The 19,203-nt window shown below is 41.5% G+C and overlaps 1 protein-coding gene across 14 annotated transcripts in view; it reads right to left on the minus strand.

The window, feature by feature from the left end:
* TTLL5 (tubulin tyrosine ligase like 5) overlaps positions 1-19,203 on the minus strand; it is a 307,882-nt gene that overhangs the window by 48,106 nt on the left and 240,573 nt on the right. For 12 of the 14 annotated variants that reach the window (XM_043920806.1, XM_043920805.1, XM_043920814.1 and 9 more), the window contains 2 exons: positions 7,159-7,241; positions 3,122-3,244 (listed from right to left, as the gene is read on the minus strand). In XM_043920806.1, coding sequence (XP_043776741.1) covers positions 3,123-3,244; positions 7,159-7,241 — 205 coding nt within the window. In that variant the 3' untranslated portion in view covers position 3,122. The remainder of the gene's footprint in view (positions 1-3,121; positions 3,245-7,158; positions 7,242-19,203) is intronic. The other 2 variants (XM_043920816.1, XM_043920815.1) reach the window with 1 other exon arrangement.

Here is a 19,203-nt window from a genome sequence, read left to right on the forward strand (position 1 = left end):
AGAGACAATATCCATTTTCAGATGTTATCTCAGTAGTCCATTTCTTAATCCCTTTCAGAAACAGAGTTCCCTGATTTTCTTTAAGGCAAATGAACCCCCTTTGGATGGGTTCTTAGAAGCAACCCCCCCCCCACACACACCATTTCCCCTCAAACTGAAAGATAGGCTGTTTCCTACCCGCCATTTCCACCCAAGTTGTTCAGCTCTGCCTGAGTTTTGTTGCTGAATGTAGAAAGAGTTACTACATGAAATGAAAGAGGCCTCAGGACAGGAAAGCATGAAATTTCAATGGCTGGCAGCCAGGCGATTCTGCCATATAGAGGGACCCACATCCTTCTTGTGTGGCTGCAGCCAGACTGAGACTAGCAAAACACCTCCTGTTCCAACATCACTTGTGCAATACAGCCTATAATGAAGCACTATGACCAGTTGCTTAGAACTGGGTGATACAAACCTAACTGATTCAGATTTTTTCCTGGTTCCTTGTACAACAAATCAAAGCTATTCTTCCTACTGATGTCTGTTCTAAGAAACTACATGTTGGGCATGGTGTGCTGAAGTCAGCGCGGCTAAGGAGGAGGTATGAACAAGGCCTGGCAGGATGAAGTTGATTTTGGTCGTAGGTCCCAGAGAGGGGGTCATGCCCGCCATCCAGGGGCAAACGTCAGTGCACTCGGAAGACAGAGGAGAGGGGAAACTCGAGGCCAGAGCCTTATTTGGAGTTTCCTTGGGAAAGGCGAGGCGGGGCAGGGTAGACAGCTTAAGACTGGTTAGTTTAAATAATTCTGGCGGGCTTTGGGCTATGGGGTGGTCTCTGCTGGCTTGGCCCCTGGTCCCAGAGTGACTTAGGGCAAGGGAAATTTGACTTGCCATGAAGAGTTAGATAAGGAGGTAGTCGGGGATATAAACCTGGAATTGGCTGGTTTGTATATGAAAGGCACATATGTGGGCAAGTTGTCATTATCTTTAGGAATTAGCTTGCCTGGCAGGGGCAGTCTGTAAGGTCCCCAAATGCCAAAGCATCAAGAAAACAGTTGACATAATTGACTCTGAGATGAATGGATGCCAAGTAGACAATAAAGAATCTAAGAAGACACAGAACAGTGCATGTTTTTAAATATGTCACTTGCCTGGGGCAGCGTATTCAGGATCTTAAACAGTCTTGAGTCCTCAATATCTTTCAGCACATCTCTCTCATTTTTTGATAAGAACAACTAGGGTTTTTTCAGTCTTATATAACATGCTAAGCAAACACACATCAAAATCCTTGAATTTAACCTGAATGCCTCTCTAAACCCATATATGGAGAGGTTCTAGGGCTGTCAGAGCTGGTGATGACTTTCCTTCATGACTGTGGCTAAACGGACCTCTGCCCAAGCAGTGATTCTGTCTACACTGCATTTAAATGGGAATAAAGCATGCGTCTGGGTGATGGGTTGTCTTGGGGTTCTGCCTCCTTACTTTGTAAGCTACCTAACTCCCCTGCTCAAGGAGAGGCAGCCCACTGCCATCTGCTGGGCTGGCGGGCCTGCCCCGGGGGCCTCCCCGCAGTTACACTGCACCCACTGTCTTCTGGGCCCATACACACTTGGCGTGTGGTCTCACCCCGTGGCAGAGCAGCCCCCCACCCCTAGCTTACGTACAGCTCAGGCTCAGCGGGGTCTGTGTTTGCAGCGGAGATTTACGTGCTGAGAGACGAGCGCTTTCCCGGGGCTTCTTTGCTGATGAGCTTCTGCTGCCAATGTAATGCTCTGGGTGGACTGTAAGGGATACTGATGAAATAGGTTCAAGGAAAGTGGTATTACAACTGAGGCAAGTCCCAGTCTCACAGTCCTGGAAATGGAGGGACATTAGTACTTCTTGGCAGGCCGCTGGTTTGGTTTGGAGCTTGATGTCATATTCATTCTCCTGGCTGCCAGTCTCCTGAAGGAAATACTGACCTTCTTGCTTTAGTTTTCTATATTTTATGAGCTGTTCCTCACTGGATAGGCTGCTTAGTATCAGAACTGAAGGACCACTGGGTCAGGCTTACCAGTAGCACTCTGGTTGTTTTCAGTTTCTCTGGTACGTTTTGGTAGGTGACCAAGCCGTGGATTTGGTGTTCCCTCCTCTCTTCTCATTCCTTTTTGGAAAGAGTTTAGATGGGCTGGGGAAAGATATTTGAAGCTGTCTGATCCAATGTAAATGAATCCTGTGGTGGGTAAATAATTTTCCTCCCTCCTTTGCCTCTCCTGGGGTAGTTTGATGAATAATGCTTCTCAAATAAGTTTATAAATATTCCACTAGAGGTAAGAGGAGTATTAAGCTCATAGCAGGTGTGCCATTAATGCTTTAGTGTGTAGGGCAGAGCAAAGAGGAAAGGAATCATCAAAATCTTGTGGTTTCATAGAATTTTCTGGAAGTGAGAGCTGGGAACAAAATACTGAGGGGTGTGGGTAGCAGTGGTAAAGTGTGGGTATAATCTCACAAGATCAAGTCAGGCCATTCCTTCAATGAAGGAGCTTTTTGGGGACAAGTAGTAGGATGGGGTTATAGTTTTTTTTTTTTTCCCAATTATAGTATACATTTATCTTAACTCAGAAAGAAGCATAATTAATCAATCTCGCCAAAAAATTAAACAAAAATTTTTTTCTTTGCCTATCTCCTATTATCTCAAAGTCCAATTCATAAATTACTCAACTGTAGTCTAAAAGTCTTCTTTAGTAATAAATATTCATCTTCTTTAGATGCTATTGCAATTTGATCTTCAAATATCATGCTCTTCAACATATCCTGTTACATTTTATTTGTGAATAACTCAATTGCGGTTGTAGTTTCTTTCTTTGATTGGCCTCAGTGTCCCCATACTTTCAATCAAAAGCCTCCCTAAGAGTTAAGGAGATTTCTTACTGCCACAGCGCCACCTACTGTTAGGTCAACACAGACGCAAGATAGCGGTAGCTTAACTTGGACCCACAATTTTGGAGAGTCCTTCTGAGCTTTGGTTTTTATAAAATGCCAATTTCCTTGTCATTTTGAGAAACTGTCACTTCTCTTGATAGCTATTAAGGCTCTTGCCGTGGCATAAAGTCAGCAAGTTATAATAAATTAAAAAAAATATGTTCTTATTTCTTACTGTTACCTTAAATTGGCCCTGACTTCACCGACTTTGGTTTTCTGTGTCCTATAACTGTAGCAAGGGCTCCAGATTGTGTGGGCAAGGGTTTGGATCTGGCGAAAATAACCTGGGGAGCTTCCAAAGATCCTGAAAAATGTAAGAAAAGCCCCCACTTAACACTTTATTTAATCTTGGCTGAAAAGACAAGAGGTCAAATCTAAAACTAGGCTTCAGGGGACCATCATGCGCCCCAATGCTGGTGCCCATTTCCTGCCAAACATCGAATCTATCCTCTCTCTCTTGCTTTCTAACCGTGTTAAGAGTGGGTGATAAACCCAAATTCTTGTCCCTCTGGCTCTGGGGAGAGAACAACGTTTTGGGAGCAGTGAAGTGTATAAGACACTAGGGCAAGAATCTCAAGGGTTTGTTTATTTTTATTAATTTATTATACTCCAAAGCCACCCTGGATCTCCAACAACTGTACAATGCATGTGAAAAGAACAAGAATCTGAGAGTGAAAAACAGGTCATCCTGCCTAGAGCGGCCAGGCAAATAATTTCATTTGAAAGTCAAAAGTGATTTCTAGATCCTTAGGGTCTGACCCCCACTGACTTCACTTCATATTGAGATAAGTTCCTTTCTCTTGTTGTCCCAGAGACAACAAAGTAGGCAGGCACAGGTACACTGAGGCGCTGCGGCCTTGTCCCCATGCAAAAAGCATAAAGCAACGCAGAATTTTACCAGGGTCCCACATGACCAATGCGTGGCAGACGACACTGCTTCTCACTACTTGTAAATGAAATCCAGCACTGGTATTTGAAAGGCTAGGTAAGGTCCCTTTCTCTGACTATAGATCTACAAGAGCTTTTAAAAAAAAAATAAGCCTGGGGGAGTGTATATGGAGGCTGGGCTCCTGGACAGGAAAAGCTTAGGAGGAAGCGAAGGGACAGGGATGAGGGCAGCTGGTATGGCTTCAGGTCCTACAACAATGGTAGTTTACACCATCAAATCAGCATGAGAGAAATGCCAGTTATCTAATCTGTTGCTCTCTGCTATTTTCGTTCACCATCACCACTTCGGAACTCAAGAAGAACACTGTGGTTATAAAGGAGGAGGGCCAGTGGCTTTGGCTTTTAGCCAAAGGCCCTCACTCCAGCTTCCTTCTCAAATTTCCAAATCTGCTGACTCTACACCTTCCCTTCTATAGCATACACAGAATATAGCTGGAGGTAGGGAAGTCAAGGAAAAGTAACACTCACAGAGCACTCTGCGGAGAGCTTTCACGTTCACTACCTCATTTAACGTTCATAACAAAAGGAATGTCACTAGGCCACCGTCAGCGGGAAAGGGCTTTTGAGTGGTTTTTCAACAGCATCCTGGGATAAACTGCTATCTTGTTCAGACGGCCTGATGAACAGGATCACACAGCTTAAAAGCCTGGTTGGCTAGACTTGGGGAAGGGGCAAGAGGTCAGGAAGCAGACTTTTGCTACATTCATGGACTCAATCACTGAGTTAACTGGACCAGACAGGAGCTAAAACACTTTTCACAGGCATTTTAGTGGGCCCTTTGCAGGAAAACTTCCCAACTCTCGGAAAGACGTGAAAACCTTCTGACTTATTATGGGGGTTGTTCTCCCTTCTTGGGGGTTTAAAGAAATATGCTTTTAATAGCAGCCTAATCTCCTCCTTTTTATAGGATGTGCTTCTGAACCCCCAGAATAATGCCTTTAAATCTACGTGTAATAGAGAAAAACATAATTTGTGGGTGAAACACAGAAATGCCAGGTTATTATTTAGTTATTATTATATTACTAAGGTAAAACATTTATTGGGAAGTCTGGAAAATGCCTGAACCTTAATCACCTCACATTCATCAGCATTTCTCTAAGGATCAAGAACCCCAAGGAAGTCATGGAAGAAAAACAAATTCAAAGGACTTTAGAGGCCCAGAGTCATTTGGAGACAAAAGCAGTCAACAGAAGGCTATGTAAACAAGGTGAGAAGACAATGCACTTATCTTCAGTTAGAAGCATGGAGAAAAGTATTCATAGATAATAGAAGCTTAGGAGAACCAGGAGTACAACTTCTCCTTGTTCTGTGGTTTTCTATTGATACCAAATTCAGTACAACTGTTACAGAAACTTCTAAGTACCATCAACAGTCAGTCAACACTATTTCATGATCAAGATGCTGGAAGTGTGACCTGTCTGGTGGCTCAAATTTCCAACTTCCTTGCCCAGAGTGCATGCAAAGAGTTCAATTCCATACTTAATGTATCAAGTAGACACGCAAATGAAATAGGCAGGTTTCCTGGATCTCCTGAGCTTTGTAAACCTCCCCAGCCTCAGCACATCTGAAGAGCTGCCGAGGCTCTATGAGCTCTATCTCATGGAAATCACTCTAGATAGGCCATGGTTCTCTTAACCTCCCACTTCTCAGGCCGTATGCCTGAGCTAAATTTAAGTTAAATTTAAATTAACTTAAAGTTAGTTAAAGTTAAGTTAAATTTAAGGCAATTTAACTTCCTTAAAAATAACGACCACGTTCTAGGAGTTCTTTTTAGGGGGAAAGGGGGTGAGGAGTTATATACTCATCAACTATTTCTTGAATTCAGGTTTGAAGAGTTTAAGTGGAAAACAAAATCTATACTCTTTTCAGATTATTATCTGACTTGGGTACAGTTATAGAGCCTTTCTCTATATACAGTAAGTCTATGAAGTGTATGTATTAATAATTATCCCCATGATACAGGCAAACGAACCAGATTCCTTAACAATCATGTCATCATTTTAAGGTGTATTATACCACACACATACCCTTGCACCCTACCCTTAAGCCCCCAGCTCAGAGGCCCTAGTCCCCAGCTACACTGATACGGGGGGCTCCCAGAACACAGCCCCGTTTCACCACCAGCCCCCTTCCCTCACTGGCCTTTGCCCATACTGGTCTCTCTTCCTGGACCTCCTTCCACCCCAGGCCTCCCCTCTTCCGGCTGACCTGTCACAGTCAGACCCCGGTTTAGATGCGTCTTCCTCTAGGAAGCCCTCTTCTATCTCTAAAGAGCCTGGGCCAAGTTGCTTGGGTTCAAATACTGCCCCACCACTGACCAGCTGTGGGAATTTGGATTATGGTTCATAATGTGTCTGTGCCTTTATTTCTTCAGCTGTAAAACAGGGACTACAGCGCCCACATTGCACGTGAGCTTTGTGAACAGATGAGTTACGACATGTGAGGCATTCCGCAGGGTCCTGCCACACAGCAGCGCCGTGACTGTTCCTCTCTGCGTCCCCAGTGCCGGGCACTCCCTCCTGCATCCACGTCCTGTCAACCTCTCTCTCCCTGAACCTCTGAGTTTCTTGACTGTAGGGAAGGCCTAGGTCCTGCTTCATGTGTGTCAGTTGCCCAGCATGCTACTTTCTCCACAGGAGGTGTTCAAAAATAAATACTTGTTGAATCGAATAGTGGATATGCTTTCAATTTTCTGACTACTTATGAGTGCACTTTTATGAACTCTTACTCACAGAAAACTATCCCTGGGCCAGTGCTGCCTTATACGTTGAGAGGCTTGAGGCCCTCAGCTACTACCTGGCAACAGACCGTGACGTCAGCACGCAGGACGCAGACCGGACCACAGCTCCAGATCTGCACCCACGGATCAGCTCCCACACGGCTCTCCACTTTCTGAGTCTGTTTGCTCACATGGAGGGGACAAGGGTATACCTCACAGGCCTGCGGTGAGGATTCAACGTAAGATGCTAATACTATGTGTGGAAACACCACATAAACGGTAAAACGCCGGTCAAATACAGGCAATTTTTACTAAATGCTGCGAATCTGGTAACACTCTGCCAGACTGGGAAATTTCACCTACCCCAAACTAAGCTCAGAAATACCACTTCATCCTAAAATGTATCATCTGAAAGAAGAGAGCAACCACGTGCCCATTTGCCAAAGCTTCAGAAGCCTGGGAGGCTTCGTTCTATGAACTGGAGCTCTCCTCAGAGGCAGAGGAGAGAAGGGTGGGCCCGGTCCCTCCCCACTGTCCCGCCCGGGACTCACCTGTGGAGCTGGTGATGGGCACGAAGGCTGCAGAGTTAAGGCTGCCCTGGAGTCCGTTCAGCTGCCCTTCTGCGGAGGCCCCTCTGAAACACAAGCGGCTTGGTTAGACCTGAAGACAGGAAGGCGAGGTCAACTACAGCCCTTCAGGGGCGCTGCCTCTTGCTTCTGTGTTTGTCCCCCCGCCCCCCACCCCGCTTCTTTTAAGATTTCTTTCAAGTACAGATGTCATCTTATCAGAAAGGACTTCTTGTATCAACCTATCTCCTTCTTCTGAAGTGTTACGTGTTTTAAAATTGATTGTCCATTTCTCCCCACTAGAACACAGCTTCAAGAAAACATAGGCTTGGATCATGACTGTGTCCCCAGCACCCCCACTACCTATCACAGCGCCTGCACCTAATAAGCACTCAACAGATAGCTTGTTTACTGAATGAGTAAACTGAACTAAATTAAGTTCCTGGTATTGACTTAGATAAATCATAAGTAAAGACATTAAAAAAAAGTAGTTTTATGTAGAACAGTAGTTAGCAACTGAGGGAGGAAGGAGGGGCGGATTTAGCCCTTTATCCCTTCCCTCCCAGCAAGGGACATTTGGTGACGCTGAAGTATCTGTGGTTGTCACGACTGTGGGGCCTGCTGGCATCTAGTGCGTAGAGGCCAGGAATGGTGCTAAGCCTTTCCCACAGTGCCCCTGGAAAGTGCCCCCAAAGAATATCCTAGTCCAAGATGCCAGCTGTGCCAAGGTTGAGAAACCACATATATAGGCACCTCCCCTCACACCAAGTTTTGACAAGAGATAGGACAGAGTATTTTAGATTCTTTCAGCACAGGTTCCCCAGCAGCTTGCTTTAGAAATTCTTACACTGGTCTGATGCCCTACAGACTATGCCAGGTCTTCCTGCTTGCTACAGGTTCTTACAGCTTTGTCATTCTTTCATTTCATTTACCAAGATTATATATTTTTTTCTTAAAAAATTTTTTTTTCCTTGACTGCGTCTCATGGCATGCAGAACTTCTGAGGGGTCAAACCTGCATGCCCTGCAGTGGAAGAACAAAGGCTTAACCACTGGACCACCAGGAAAGCCCCTACCAAAACCATGGGACTGTGGAGTAGCTGGGAGCTTAACATCTGTCATCCTTGCTAGACTATGAGCTCCATGAAGATAGAGATTACTTCAGTCCTACACACTGTTATATACTTAAAATTCTAGAAGTAATCTGACCCATTGCCCCATAAATACACTTATTTGTTGGGCCTGTCTACCTTGATTTCAGCTGACATATAAAAATTTTACCTGGGAGAATCAGTAAACACCCTCTTCCAACAACACAAGAGAAGACTCTACACATGGACATCACCAAATGGTCAATACTGAAATCAGACTGATCATATTCTTTGCAGCCGAAGATGGAGAAGCTCTATACAGCCAGAAAAAACAACACCAGGAGCTGACTGTGGCTCAGATCATGAACTCCTTATTGCCAAATTCAGGCTTAAATTGAAGAAAGTGGGGAAACCACTAGACCATTCAGGTATGACCTAAATCAAATCCCTTAAGATTATACAGTGGAAGTGACAAATAGGTTCAAGGGATTAGATCTGATAGAGTGCCTGAAGATCTATGGACGGAAGTTCGTGACATTGTACGGGAGGCAGTGATCAAGACCATCCCCAAGAAAAAGAAATGCAAAAAGGCAAAATGGTTGTCTGAGGATACCTTACAAATAGCTGAGAAAAGAGAAGTGAAAGGTAAAGAAGAAAAGGAAAGATACATTCATTTGAATGCAGAGTTCCAAAGAATAGCAAGGAGAGATAAGAAAGCCTCCCTAAGTGATCAATGCAAAGAAATAGAGGGAAACAATAGAATGGGAAAGACTAGAGATCTCTTCAAGAAAATTAGAGATATCAAGGGAATATTTCATGCAAAGATGGGCATGATAAAGGACAGAAATGGTATAGATCTAACAGAAGCAGAAGATATTAAGAAGAGGAGGCAAGAATACACAGGACTATACAAAAAATATCTTCATACCCAGATAATCATGATGGTGTAATCACTCATCTAGAGCCAGACATCCTGGAGCGCAAAGTCGAATGGGTCTTAGGAAGTATCAAAGCTAGTAGAGGTGATGGAATTCCAGTTGAGCTATTTCAAATCCTAAAAGATGATGCTGTGAAAGTGCTGCACTCAATATGCCAGCAAATTTGAAAAACTCAGCAGTGGCCACAGGGCTGGAAAAGGTCAGTTTTCATTCCAATCCCAAAGAAAGGCAATGCCAAAGAATGTTCAAACTATCGCACAATTGCACTCATTTCACATGCTAGCAGAGTAATGCTCAAAATTCTCCAAGCCAGGCCTCAACAGTACATGAAACAAGAACTTCCAGATGTACAAGCCAGGTTTAGCAAAGGCAGAGGAACCAGAGATCAAATTGCCAACATCCGTTGGATCATACAGAAAGCAAGAGAATTTGAGAAAAACATCTGCTTCATCGACTATATTAATTAAAGCCTTGGACTGTGTGGATCACAACAAACTGTGGAAAATTCTTCAAGAGATGGGAATACCAGACCACTCTACCTGCCTCCTGAGAAATCTGTATGCAGGTCAAGAAGTTTTTCCATGGAAATGCTGGTACATACATTTCAACTTCTGGACAACCCACTCCTAAATGAGAACTTTTAAAACACTGCTTGTCTAGAGCCTGCATGTTAACTTGCACTTGCTGATCTATTTCTGCAATGATTCTCTGCTGTTCTCATAGGGAGTACCTGTATTTTAGGAAATATTTACATAGGAAGGTAAGCATATGTTCCCTTGGTTGTTTCTCAGTTGCTGGGCTTTAACATTAAGATAACAGGACCTACCTCATAATGTTGTTAAGATTTAAATAAGATGGTAGATGTAAAGTACATCTTAGTACAGTGTCAGGCATTACACTCAGGGCTGAATAAACATTAATTATTAACATAGTATTATTATTTTTACTTAGGAATACATGGATCACAGACTTGTCATGGCGAAGGGGCTTGTGTAACTCAGTGAAGCTATGAGCCATGCTGTGTAGAGCCACCCAAGACAGATGGGTCACGGTGGAGAGTTCTGACAAAACGTGGTCCACTGGAGGTGGGAATGGCAAACCACTCCCGTATTCTTGTTGTGAGCACCCCATGAACATAATGAAAAGGCAAAAAAATATGACACTGGAAGATAAGCCCTCCAGGTGGGACGGTGTCCAATATGCTACTGGGGAAGAATGGATAGCAGTTACTAGTAGCCCCAGGAAGAATGAGAAGGCTGGGCCAAAGCAGAAATCACACTCAGTTGTGGATCTGTCTGGTGGTAAAAGCAAAGTCCAGTGCTGTAAAGAACAATATTGCATAGGAACCGGGAATGTTAGGTTCATGAATCAAGGTAAATTGCAAGTGGTCAAGCAGGAGATGGCAAGAGTGAACATCAACATCTTAGGAATCAGTGAACTAAAATGGACAGGAATGGGCGAATTTAATTCAAAAGACCATTATATCTACTACTGTGGGCAAGAATTCCTTAGAAGAAATGGAGTAGCCCTCACAGTCAACAAGAGCATCTGAAATGCAATACTTGGATGCAATCTCAAAAACAACAGAAGGTTCTCGCTTCATTTCCAAGACAAACCTTTCAGTCTCACAGTAATCCACTGTCTATGTCCCAGCCTCTAATGTCGAAGAAGCTGAAGTTGACCGGTTCTATGAAGACTTAGATCATGTTCCTTATTGCAAAATTCAGGCTTTAATTGAAGGAAGTAGGGAAAGTAGGGAAAAGAAGACCTAAACCAAATTCCTTATGATTATACAGTGGTGATGTGAACAGATTAAAAGGATTAGATCTGCCAGACAGAGTGCCTGAAGGACTATGGATGGAGGTTCGTACCATTGTACAAGAGGCAATGACCAAAATAATCTCAAAGAAAAATAAGAGAATGTAAGGAGGTAAAGTGGTTGTCTGAACAGGCTTTATAGATATCTGAGAAAAGAAGACAAAGGCAAAGAAGAAAAGGAAAGATATACCCAACTGAATGCAGAGTTCCAGAAAACAGCAAGGAGAGATAAGAAAGCCTTCTTAAGTGAGCAATGCAAAGAAATAGAGGAAAACAACAGAATGACAAAGAATAGAAATCTCTTCAAGAAATCTGAATTTATCAAGGAACATTTCATGCAAGGATGGGCATGATAAAGGACAGAAATGGTAAGGACCTAACAGAAGCCAAAGAGATTAAGAAGAGGTAGCAAGAGTATGCAGAAGAATGATACAAAAAAAGTCTTAATGACCCAGATTACCATGATGGTATGGTCAGTCCCCTAAAGTCAGCCATCCTGGAATGTCAAGTCAGTGGGCATTAGGAAGCAGCTAGCTGGATGTAATGGAATTCCAGATGAATTATTTCAAATCCTAAAAGATTTGAAAGTATAAAAGTGCTGCACTCAATATGTAAGCAAATTTAGAAAACTCAGCAGTGGCCACAGGACTGGAAAGGTCAGTTTTCATTCCAATCCCAAAGATGAGCAATGCCAAAGAATCTTCAAACTACTGTACAATTGTGCTCATTTCACATGCTGGTAAGGTGATGCTCAAATCCTTCAAGCTAGGCTTCAGCAGTAGCCTAGCCAAGATGTTCCAGATGGACAAGCTGGGTTTAGAAAAGGCAGAGGAACCAGAGATCAAATCGCCAACATTGATAGGATCATATGGAAAGCAAGAGAATTCCAGAAAAACATCTATTTCTGTTTCACTGACTATGCTAAAGCCTTTTGACTATGTGGACCACAACAAACTGTAGAAAATTTTTAAAGAGATGAGAATACCAGACCACCTTACTTGGTTCCTGAGACACCTGTATGGGAGGTCCAGTTAGAGCTGGACATGGAACAACAGACTGGTTCTAAATTGGGAAAAGAGTATGCCAAGGCTGTTCACCCTGCTTATTTAACTTCTATGCAGAATACATCATACAAAATGCTGGGCTAGATGAATCACAAGCTGGAATCAAGATTGCTGGGAGAAATATCAGCAATCTGAGATATGCAGATGATACCTGTCTAATGGTAGAAAGTGAACAGGAACTAAAGAGTCTCTTGATGAGGGTGAAAGAGAAGCGTGAAAAAGCTAGCTTAAAACTCAACATTCAAAAACTAAGATCATGGCATCCAGTACCATAATTTCATGGCAAGTAGAAGGCGAAAAAGTGGAAGCAGGGACAGATTTTATTTTCTTGGGTTCCAAAATCACTGCAGATGGTGGCTACAGCCAAGAAATTAAAAGACACCTGCTCCTTGAAAGGAAAGCTATGACAAACATAAAAAGCATATTAAAAAGCAGAGGCATCACTTTGCTGACAAAGGTCGGCATAGCCAAAGCTATGGTCTTTCTAGTGGTCCTATGTGGATGTGAGAGTTGGACCATAAAGAAGGTTGAGTGCCGAAGAATTGATGCTTTTGAACTGTGGTGTTGGAGAAGACTCTAGAGAGTCCTTGGACTACAAGGAGATCAAACCAGTCAATCTTTAAGGAAATTAACCCTGACAATTCCTTGGAAGGACTGGTGCTGAAGCTGAAGCTCCAATACTTTAGCCATCTGATTAGAAGAGATGACTCACTGGAAAAGACTCTGATGGTAGGAAAAATTGAAGGCAAAAGGAGAAGGGGGCAGCTGAGGATGAGATGGTTAGACAGCATCACCGACTCAATGGACATGAATTTGAGCAAACTCCAGGAGACATCAAAAGACAGGGAAGCCTGGTGTGCTGCAGTCCATGGGGTCACAAAAAGTCAGACATAACTTAGGGACACTACAACCACAGGAATATCAACAAAGTCTTTGCATTTACTATGGGCCTATCTATGTGAAGAAGTATTTTTAGAAAATAGATTTATTTGGCTGTCACGTCTTAGTAACAGCATGTGGAATCTCTGTGCAGCATGTGCACTCTAGATCGCAGGCTCAGTAGTTATGGTCTGTGGGCTTAGTTGCCCCACAACATGTGGATCTTAGTTTCCCAACCAGAGATCCCACCCTGCATTTAAAGGCAGATTTTTAACCACTGGACCACCAGGGAAGTCCCCTATATGAAGAAATAGTAAGTTGGATGACTCACTGATTCTAATTCAGTATGAATTATGAGTGCTAAACTGTAGAAGAATGACCATTCAGAACCTTCAACTTAACAGTAATTCGCTATTAAAAGTCAAAAGGTAATTGTTGGTAACTTATGAGGCAGAAATCAAAATCAGTCAAAATTACTTTCCAATTCTCTTTGGAAGACAGGTCTCATTTGAGACTGACAAGCAGCCTCAATAAATCTAACACAGGACTTCCCAGTCTCCTGAGAAACCTTTATGTAGGTCAAGAAACAATGATTAGAACTGGATATGGAACAACAGACTGGTTCAAAATTGGGAAAGGAGTACAACAAGGCTGTATATTGTCACCCTGTTAATTTAGCTTATATGCATAGTACATCACGCAAAATGCTGGGCTGGATGAATACAAAAGCTAGAGTTCAAACCAAGGAGAGTGTGAGGGATGACTGATTCTTCAGTGTTCCTCAACTGTTATTCCTGGAAATGGTGAAAGTTCTGGAGGTGGAAGAAGAGTCAGACGTGGTCTTACTACGATCTCAGCTGCCGTAACTGGCTTAGTTCAGACCCTTCTCTGCACATGAACTGTCTATAATTATCAAAAACTGCTGAAGGGCAGGATTCCTGATGAACTGAGCCACCTAAAAAGTGAAATAAGATAGGTGGCTATGTTAGTAGCAATGATGAATTAGAAGAACTCTATTAATGGGTGACATCTCAACATAGAAAGGAACTTTCCTTGGGACATGTTCAAAGTTAGGACCTAAAGAGCGTCCTCAAATATTAGGTATATACTTCCCAACCCAGAATTCAATTCACTCGCTCCATTTCTTTCTACTCCTTTTGTCTCTTCCATTTTCCTGAGGTCCAAGAAAGAGCCTGGCACTGAGGGGAACAGGCCTTTCAAAGATGTTGTTCAGTAATACATTGCAAACAAATAGTATCTCTGTAAGTGGAAATAACTGTCTGCATTTATTATTTTGAGAGATTTCTTCTAGGCCAAGTCTCTACTTAGGGAATAGAAGATGATTAAATGGCTGGCTAGGAGTCCCACCACCATTAAGATCACACCATACAGCAGGCCTACGTAACATGCCATCACCAAGGAGGGTTATAACGGGTAAAATCCCCATTATCCATTTTGCTGGTAAGGGTGACTCTGTATTTCCTTTATTTGTGGTTTCCTCTCCCTGCCTCCGACCATTATTTTGATCGGTGGAAACTTTTCCTGAAAGTGATATTCTTTAAGATCTGTTTTGATCATTACTTCACAAGGTTGACTGTGGTCTGGTGCTATATTTCAAGACTTTCCACATCTCTAACATAGAGGTACTAGTTTTCTATTTCAATGGTTTAGTGAAAGTCTATCTTGGATTCATGCCACCACACTAGGAATGACCTCTCCATAGAAGGGAGGACCCACAAAAGGAAAATGCTCAAGATTTTATAGAGAGAGTAGAGTTAGAAATGCTGGTCTTGCCAGGGCTGTGGCAAACAGCTGTGGTGGCATTTATCAAGGTCGTGAAAAGAAACATCCTCAAACTTGATCAATTTTATAAAATACTGGTGACCACCACTTTCAATTCTCAAAGGACAGAAGAAATCCTAAGATGCAAATTAGGTTAAAGAATTGAATTCCACCCCTGCCCCAGCCCCCGCCAAAGGACTTCAACTTTGCTTAGCAAACATTTCTCACAGATTAATTATCTTCTAATTTTCCATACAACATATCTATGTGCAGATAGGTGTATGTATAATCCTGTCCAGGGATGATATACACATTTCACAAACAGATACTAAGGGCTTCCCTCGTGGCTCAGCTGGTAAGGCATCCGCCTGCAATGCAGGAGACCTGGGTTCCATCTCTGGGTTGGGCAGATCCCCTGGAGAAGGGAAAGGCTACCCACTCCAGTATTCTGGCCTGGAGAATTCCTTGGACTACAATCCATGGGGTCGCAAAGAGTCAAACACGACTGAGTGACTTCCAATTCTTAGCAAATAACAATTAGAACATTATTAATGTGAATCTGGTTCCAAAACCAATTCAAGAAACATTTAGTGAAGTCAATCTGTGTACTATTGGTGCACAGAGCACATTTTACAAATCCACTTTATTTCTTGTCACATTTCTTTTCATTCCTAATATTATTTATGTGTGTCTTTTCACTTAAAAAAATTACTAATCATTGCAGAGTTTTTGTTTGCTGTTTCAATTATTGCTTCACCAAGTTTTTAATGAATACCTAATATGTGCCAGACACTGACTGAGGCACTGTTCTCCCACATGCCAGGTTGTTCTAAGTGATTTCTGTATTTTTATTATTTGATTTTGGTTAATTTACTTTTGTTTTGTTTATAGCGTTTCAAGTTAAATGACTAACTCATTGACTTTCAAGCTTTCCTATCTTTGGAATAAATGTATTTAAGGTTATAAGCTTACTTTTGAGTGCAGTTTTGACTATCCCACGAATCTGATATGTCATACTTTCATGGCCATTCAGTTCTAATGATTATTATTTTTTTTATGATTACCTCTTTAATAACTGAGTATTATATACTCTATTTTTAAAAACTTCTAAACACATGGGCCTTTTAAAAAACTATTATTTCTAAATTAAGTATATTTATTATAATTATAAATTATATATGTAATTCTTCTCAAGTGGCTCAGTGGTAAAGAATCTGCCTGCCAATGTAGAAGATGTGGGTTCAATACCTGGTCTGGGAATATCCCCCGGAGAAGGAAATTGCAACCCACTCCAGTATTCTCGTCTGAGAACCCCACAGACAGAGAAGCCTGGTGGACTATGTTCATGGGGGTCGCAGAAGAGTTGAACACGACTTAGCGACTGAACAGAGAGAGAGGAGAGAGAGAGATTATAAAGTGTGATACTGATATTTTGAAAGAGGTGGAGCCTTCATTTATGACGCAGTATGTACTGAAATTTCATAAATATTTCACGTATACTTTACTTATTTTTTTAAATATTTATTTATTTGGCTACACCAGGCTTAGTTGCAGCACTTGGGATCTTCAGTTTTCGTTGCAGCAAGCCGAAGTTTTAGTTGCAACAGGCAGACTCTTGGTGCAGCTTGTGGCATCTAGTTCCCTGACCAGGGATTGAACCTGGGCGGCTTGCACTGGGAGCACAGAGTCTTAGCCACTGGACCACCAGGGAAGTCCTCCACATGTACTTTAAAAGAATGTACATTATCCCTTTTGGGCCCAAGAGAGGATGCATAGCTATTCATGTTTTCCCATGAGTGACTCATAAGGGGGTGTTTGTAAAATTAATTTAGGGGACACAGCATTTTTAAAAGTATTATGTGAAACTTCATACATATATAGATATTTTTACTGGGTTGCATATAAAATGTATTTTTAAATTATGAGTGGTTGTCAAAAAGATTAAAAGCCACTTATTAAAGCAAACAGTTAATTCTGCACTTTAAGTATTCAAAATCCTCAGAAATTTTTGTTTGAGTTACTTATCAGTTACCAATAGAAGTATATTTAAATAAATCACTCACTATGATAATTTGTGAATTTCTCTTATATAATTTGCTAGCTTTTTATTTATATTTTTTGATTTATACACTTTGAAGTTAATGTTAAGTGCATACAAGTGCTTTTCTTTATCCCTATCGGTGCTTTTTGCTTAATTTCCTTTTATCTATGGCTATACAAGGAATTCCAGAAACAACATCTACTTCTGCTTGATTGACTACTCAAAAGCCTTTGTCTGTGGATCACAACAGACTGTAGAAAATTCTTAAAGAGATGGGAATACCAGACCACCTTACCTGCCTCCTGAGAAACCTGTACGCGGGTCAAGAAGAAACAGTTAGAACCTTATATGGAACAACTGACAGGTACAAAGTTGGGAAAGGAGTACGCCAAGGCTGTATACTGTCACTGTGTTTATTTAACTTAAATGCAGAGTACATAATGTGAAATGCTGGGCTGGATGAAGCACAAGCTGGAATGAAGATTGCCAGGAGAAATATCAACAACCTGAGACATGCAGATGACACCAGTCTAACGGCAGAAAGAGATGAGGAACTAAAGAGCCTCTTGATGAAGGTGAAAGAGAAGAGTGAAAAAGCTGGCTTAAAACTCAATGTTCAAAAAACTAAGATCATGGCCTCTGGTCCCATCACTTTATGGCAAATAGAAGGGGAAAAATTGAAAGCAATGACAGATTTTATTTTCTTGGGCTCCAAAATCACAGTGGTGACTACAGTCATGAAATTAAAAGATGCTTGCTCTTTGGAACGAAAGCCATGACAAACCTAGATAGTATATTAAAAAGCAGAGACATCACTTTTCTGACAAAGGTCCACATAGTCAAAGCTACGGTTTTTCCAGCATTAATGTACATATGTGAGACCATAAAGACCATAAAGAAGGCTGAGCGCCAAAGAATTGATGCTTTTGAATTGTGCTGGAGAAGACTCTTGAGAGTCCCTTGGACTACAAACAGATCAAACCAGTCAATCTTAAAGGAAATCAACCCTGAACAGTAATTGGAAGGACTGATGCTGAAGCGGAAGCTCCAGTACTTTGGACATCTGATGAGAAGAGATGACTCATTGGAAAAGACCCTGATGCTAGGAAAGATTGAATGCAAAAGGAGAAGGCAGGGGCAGAGGATGAGATGATTAGATAACATCACTGACTAAATGGACATGAATTTAAGCAAACTCTAGGAGATAGTGAAGGACAGGGAGGCCCGGCGTGCTGTAGTTCACGGGGTCGCAAAGTTGGACGGACTTGGCAACTGAACCACAACATACTAGCTCTCCTGCTAATTAGTATTGCATGGTTTATTTTTATTCCAATCTTTTACCTTTCTGAGATTTTTCTTTCAGTATGTCTTTTAAGCAGCCTATAACCAAATGCTTTAAAAAACATAATTAGATAATCTATCTTTTAATAGAAGAGTATAATCTGTTAACATTTATTGTGATTACTCATGTGTTTTATTTTATCTTAGTTTTAATTTTCCACTTACTATCTTTTTCCTTTGCTTTTTTCCCATTTCCTGCCTCCCACTGGATTCATCAAGTTTCTACATTCCCTTCTCTCCCCCTCTGTTGGTTTGAAAGCAGCAGACTGTATATGTATTACTTAGCTACTATTTTCTAAGAAAGTCTAAAGCTAATCAGTATTTCCATCTTCCCCTTGAACTTGACACAGATGTGTTTACACATTTACTGTCCACTGAATACTCTTGTCCTTGAATCCTGTTGTTGTCTTAAATGTGTTTAATTCTTTTAAGAAAACCAACAATTATTTTTAGAGTCATTAATGTATACAGACATTTTATACAGTTTTTACACTTCATTTTTTCATGTTATTCTGTGTTCACATTTATCTTCGCTAATTTTTTCAGTGAGGGCCATGGGTATACTCTTAGACTTCGAATATCTCAAATTATTATTTTTTGCCTTCTTTCTTGAATGATAATTCAGCTATACATAGAATTCTAGACTGAAAGTTACTTTACCTCAACTCTTTAAAGCTATTAGTTCTTATCTTCTGCCACTTATTACTTCTGAAGAGAAGGTTGCTGCTACTCTCTTTTTCTTTGTAGTTAAAAGTAGGTTCCTTTCAGGTAATATGTTAGACTCTCCATTTATGCTTGATGGTCTGCACTTTCTATGCAGACACACTATGATGTCTCTAGAGATGCATTTATTTTGGTGCAAAGAATGATTTTTTTAGGTGAGGACTCATACCTTTATCCAAGAAATCTGTTATTATTTTTTAAAGTACTGCTTGCTCACCTATCCTTCAGCTCTCTCTTCTGATATTCCTATTAAGAGTCACATGTCATATTCCACAAGATGTGGCTGCATCCATGACTGAATGTGTCTCACCATTCAAAATATTAATTTCATCTATAAGGAATTCATGGTTCAGT

This window comes from Cervus elaphus, chromosome 12, assembly GCF_910594005.1.
Source record: "Cervus elaphus chromosome 12, mCerEla1.1, whole genome shotgun sequence".
NCBI classification, from domain to species: Eukaryota; Metazoa; Chordata; class Mammalia; order Artiodactyla; family Cervidae; genus Cervus; species Cervus elaphus.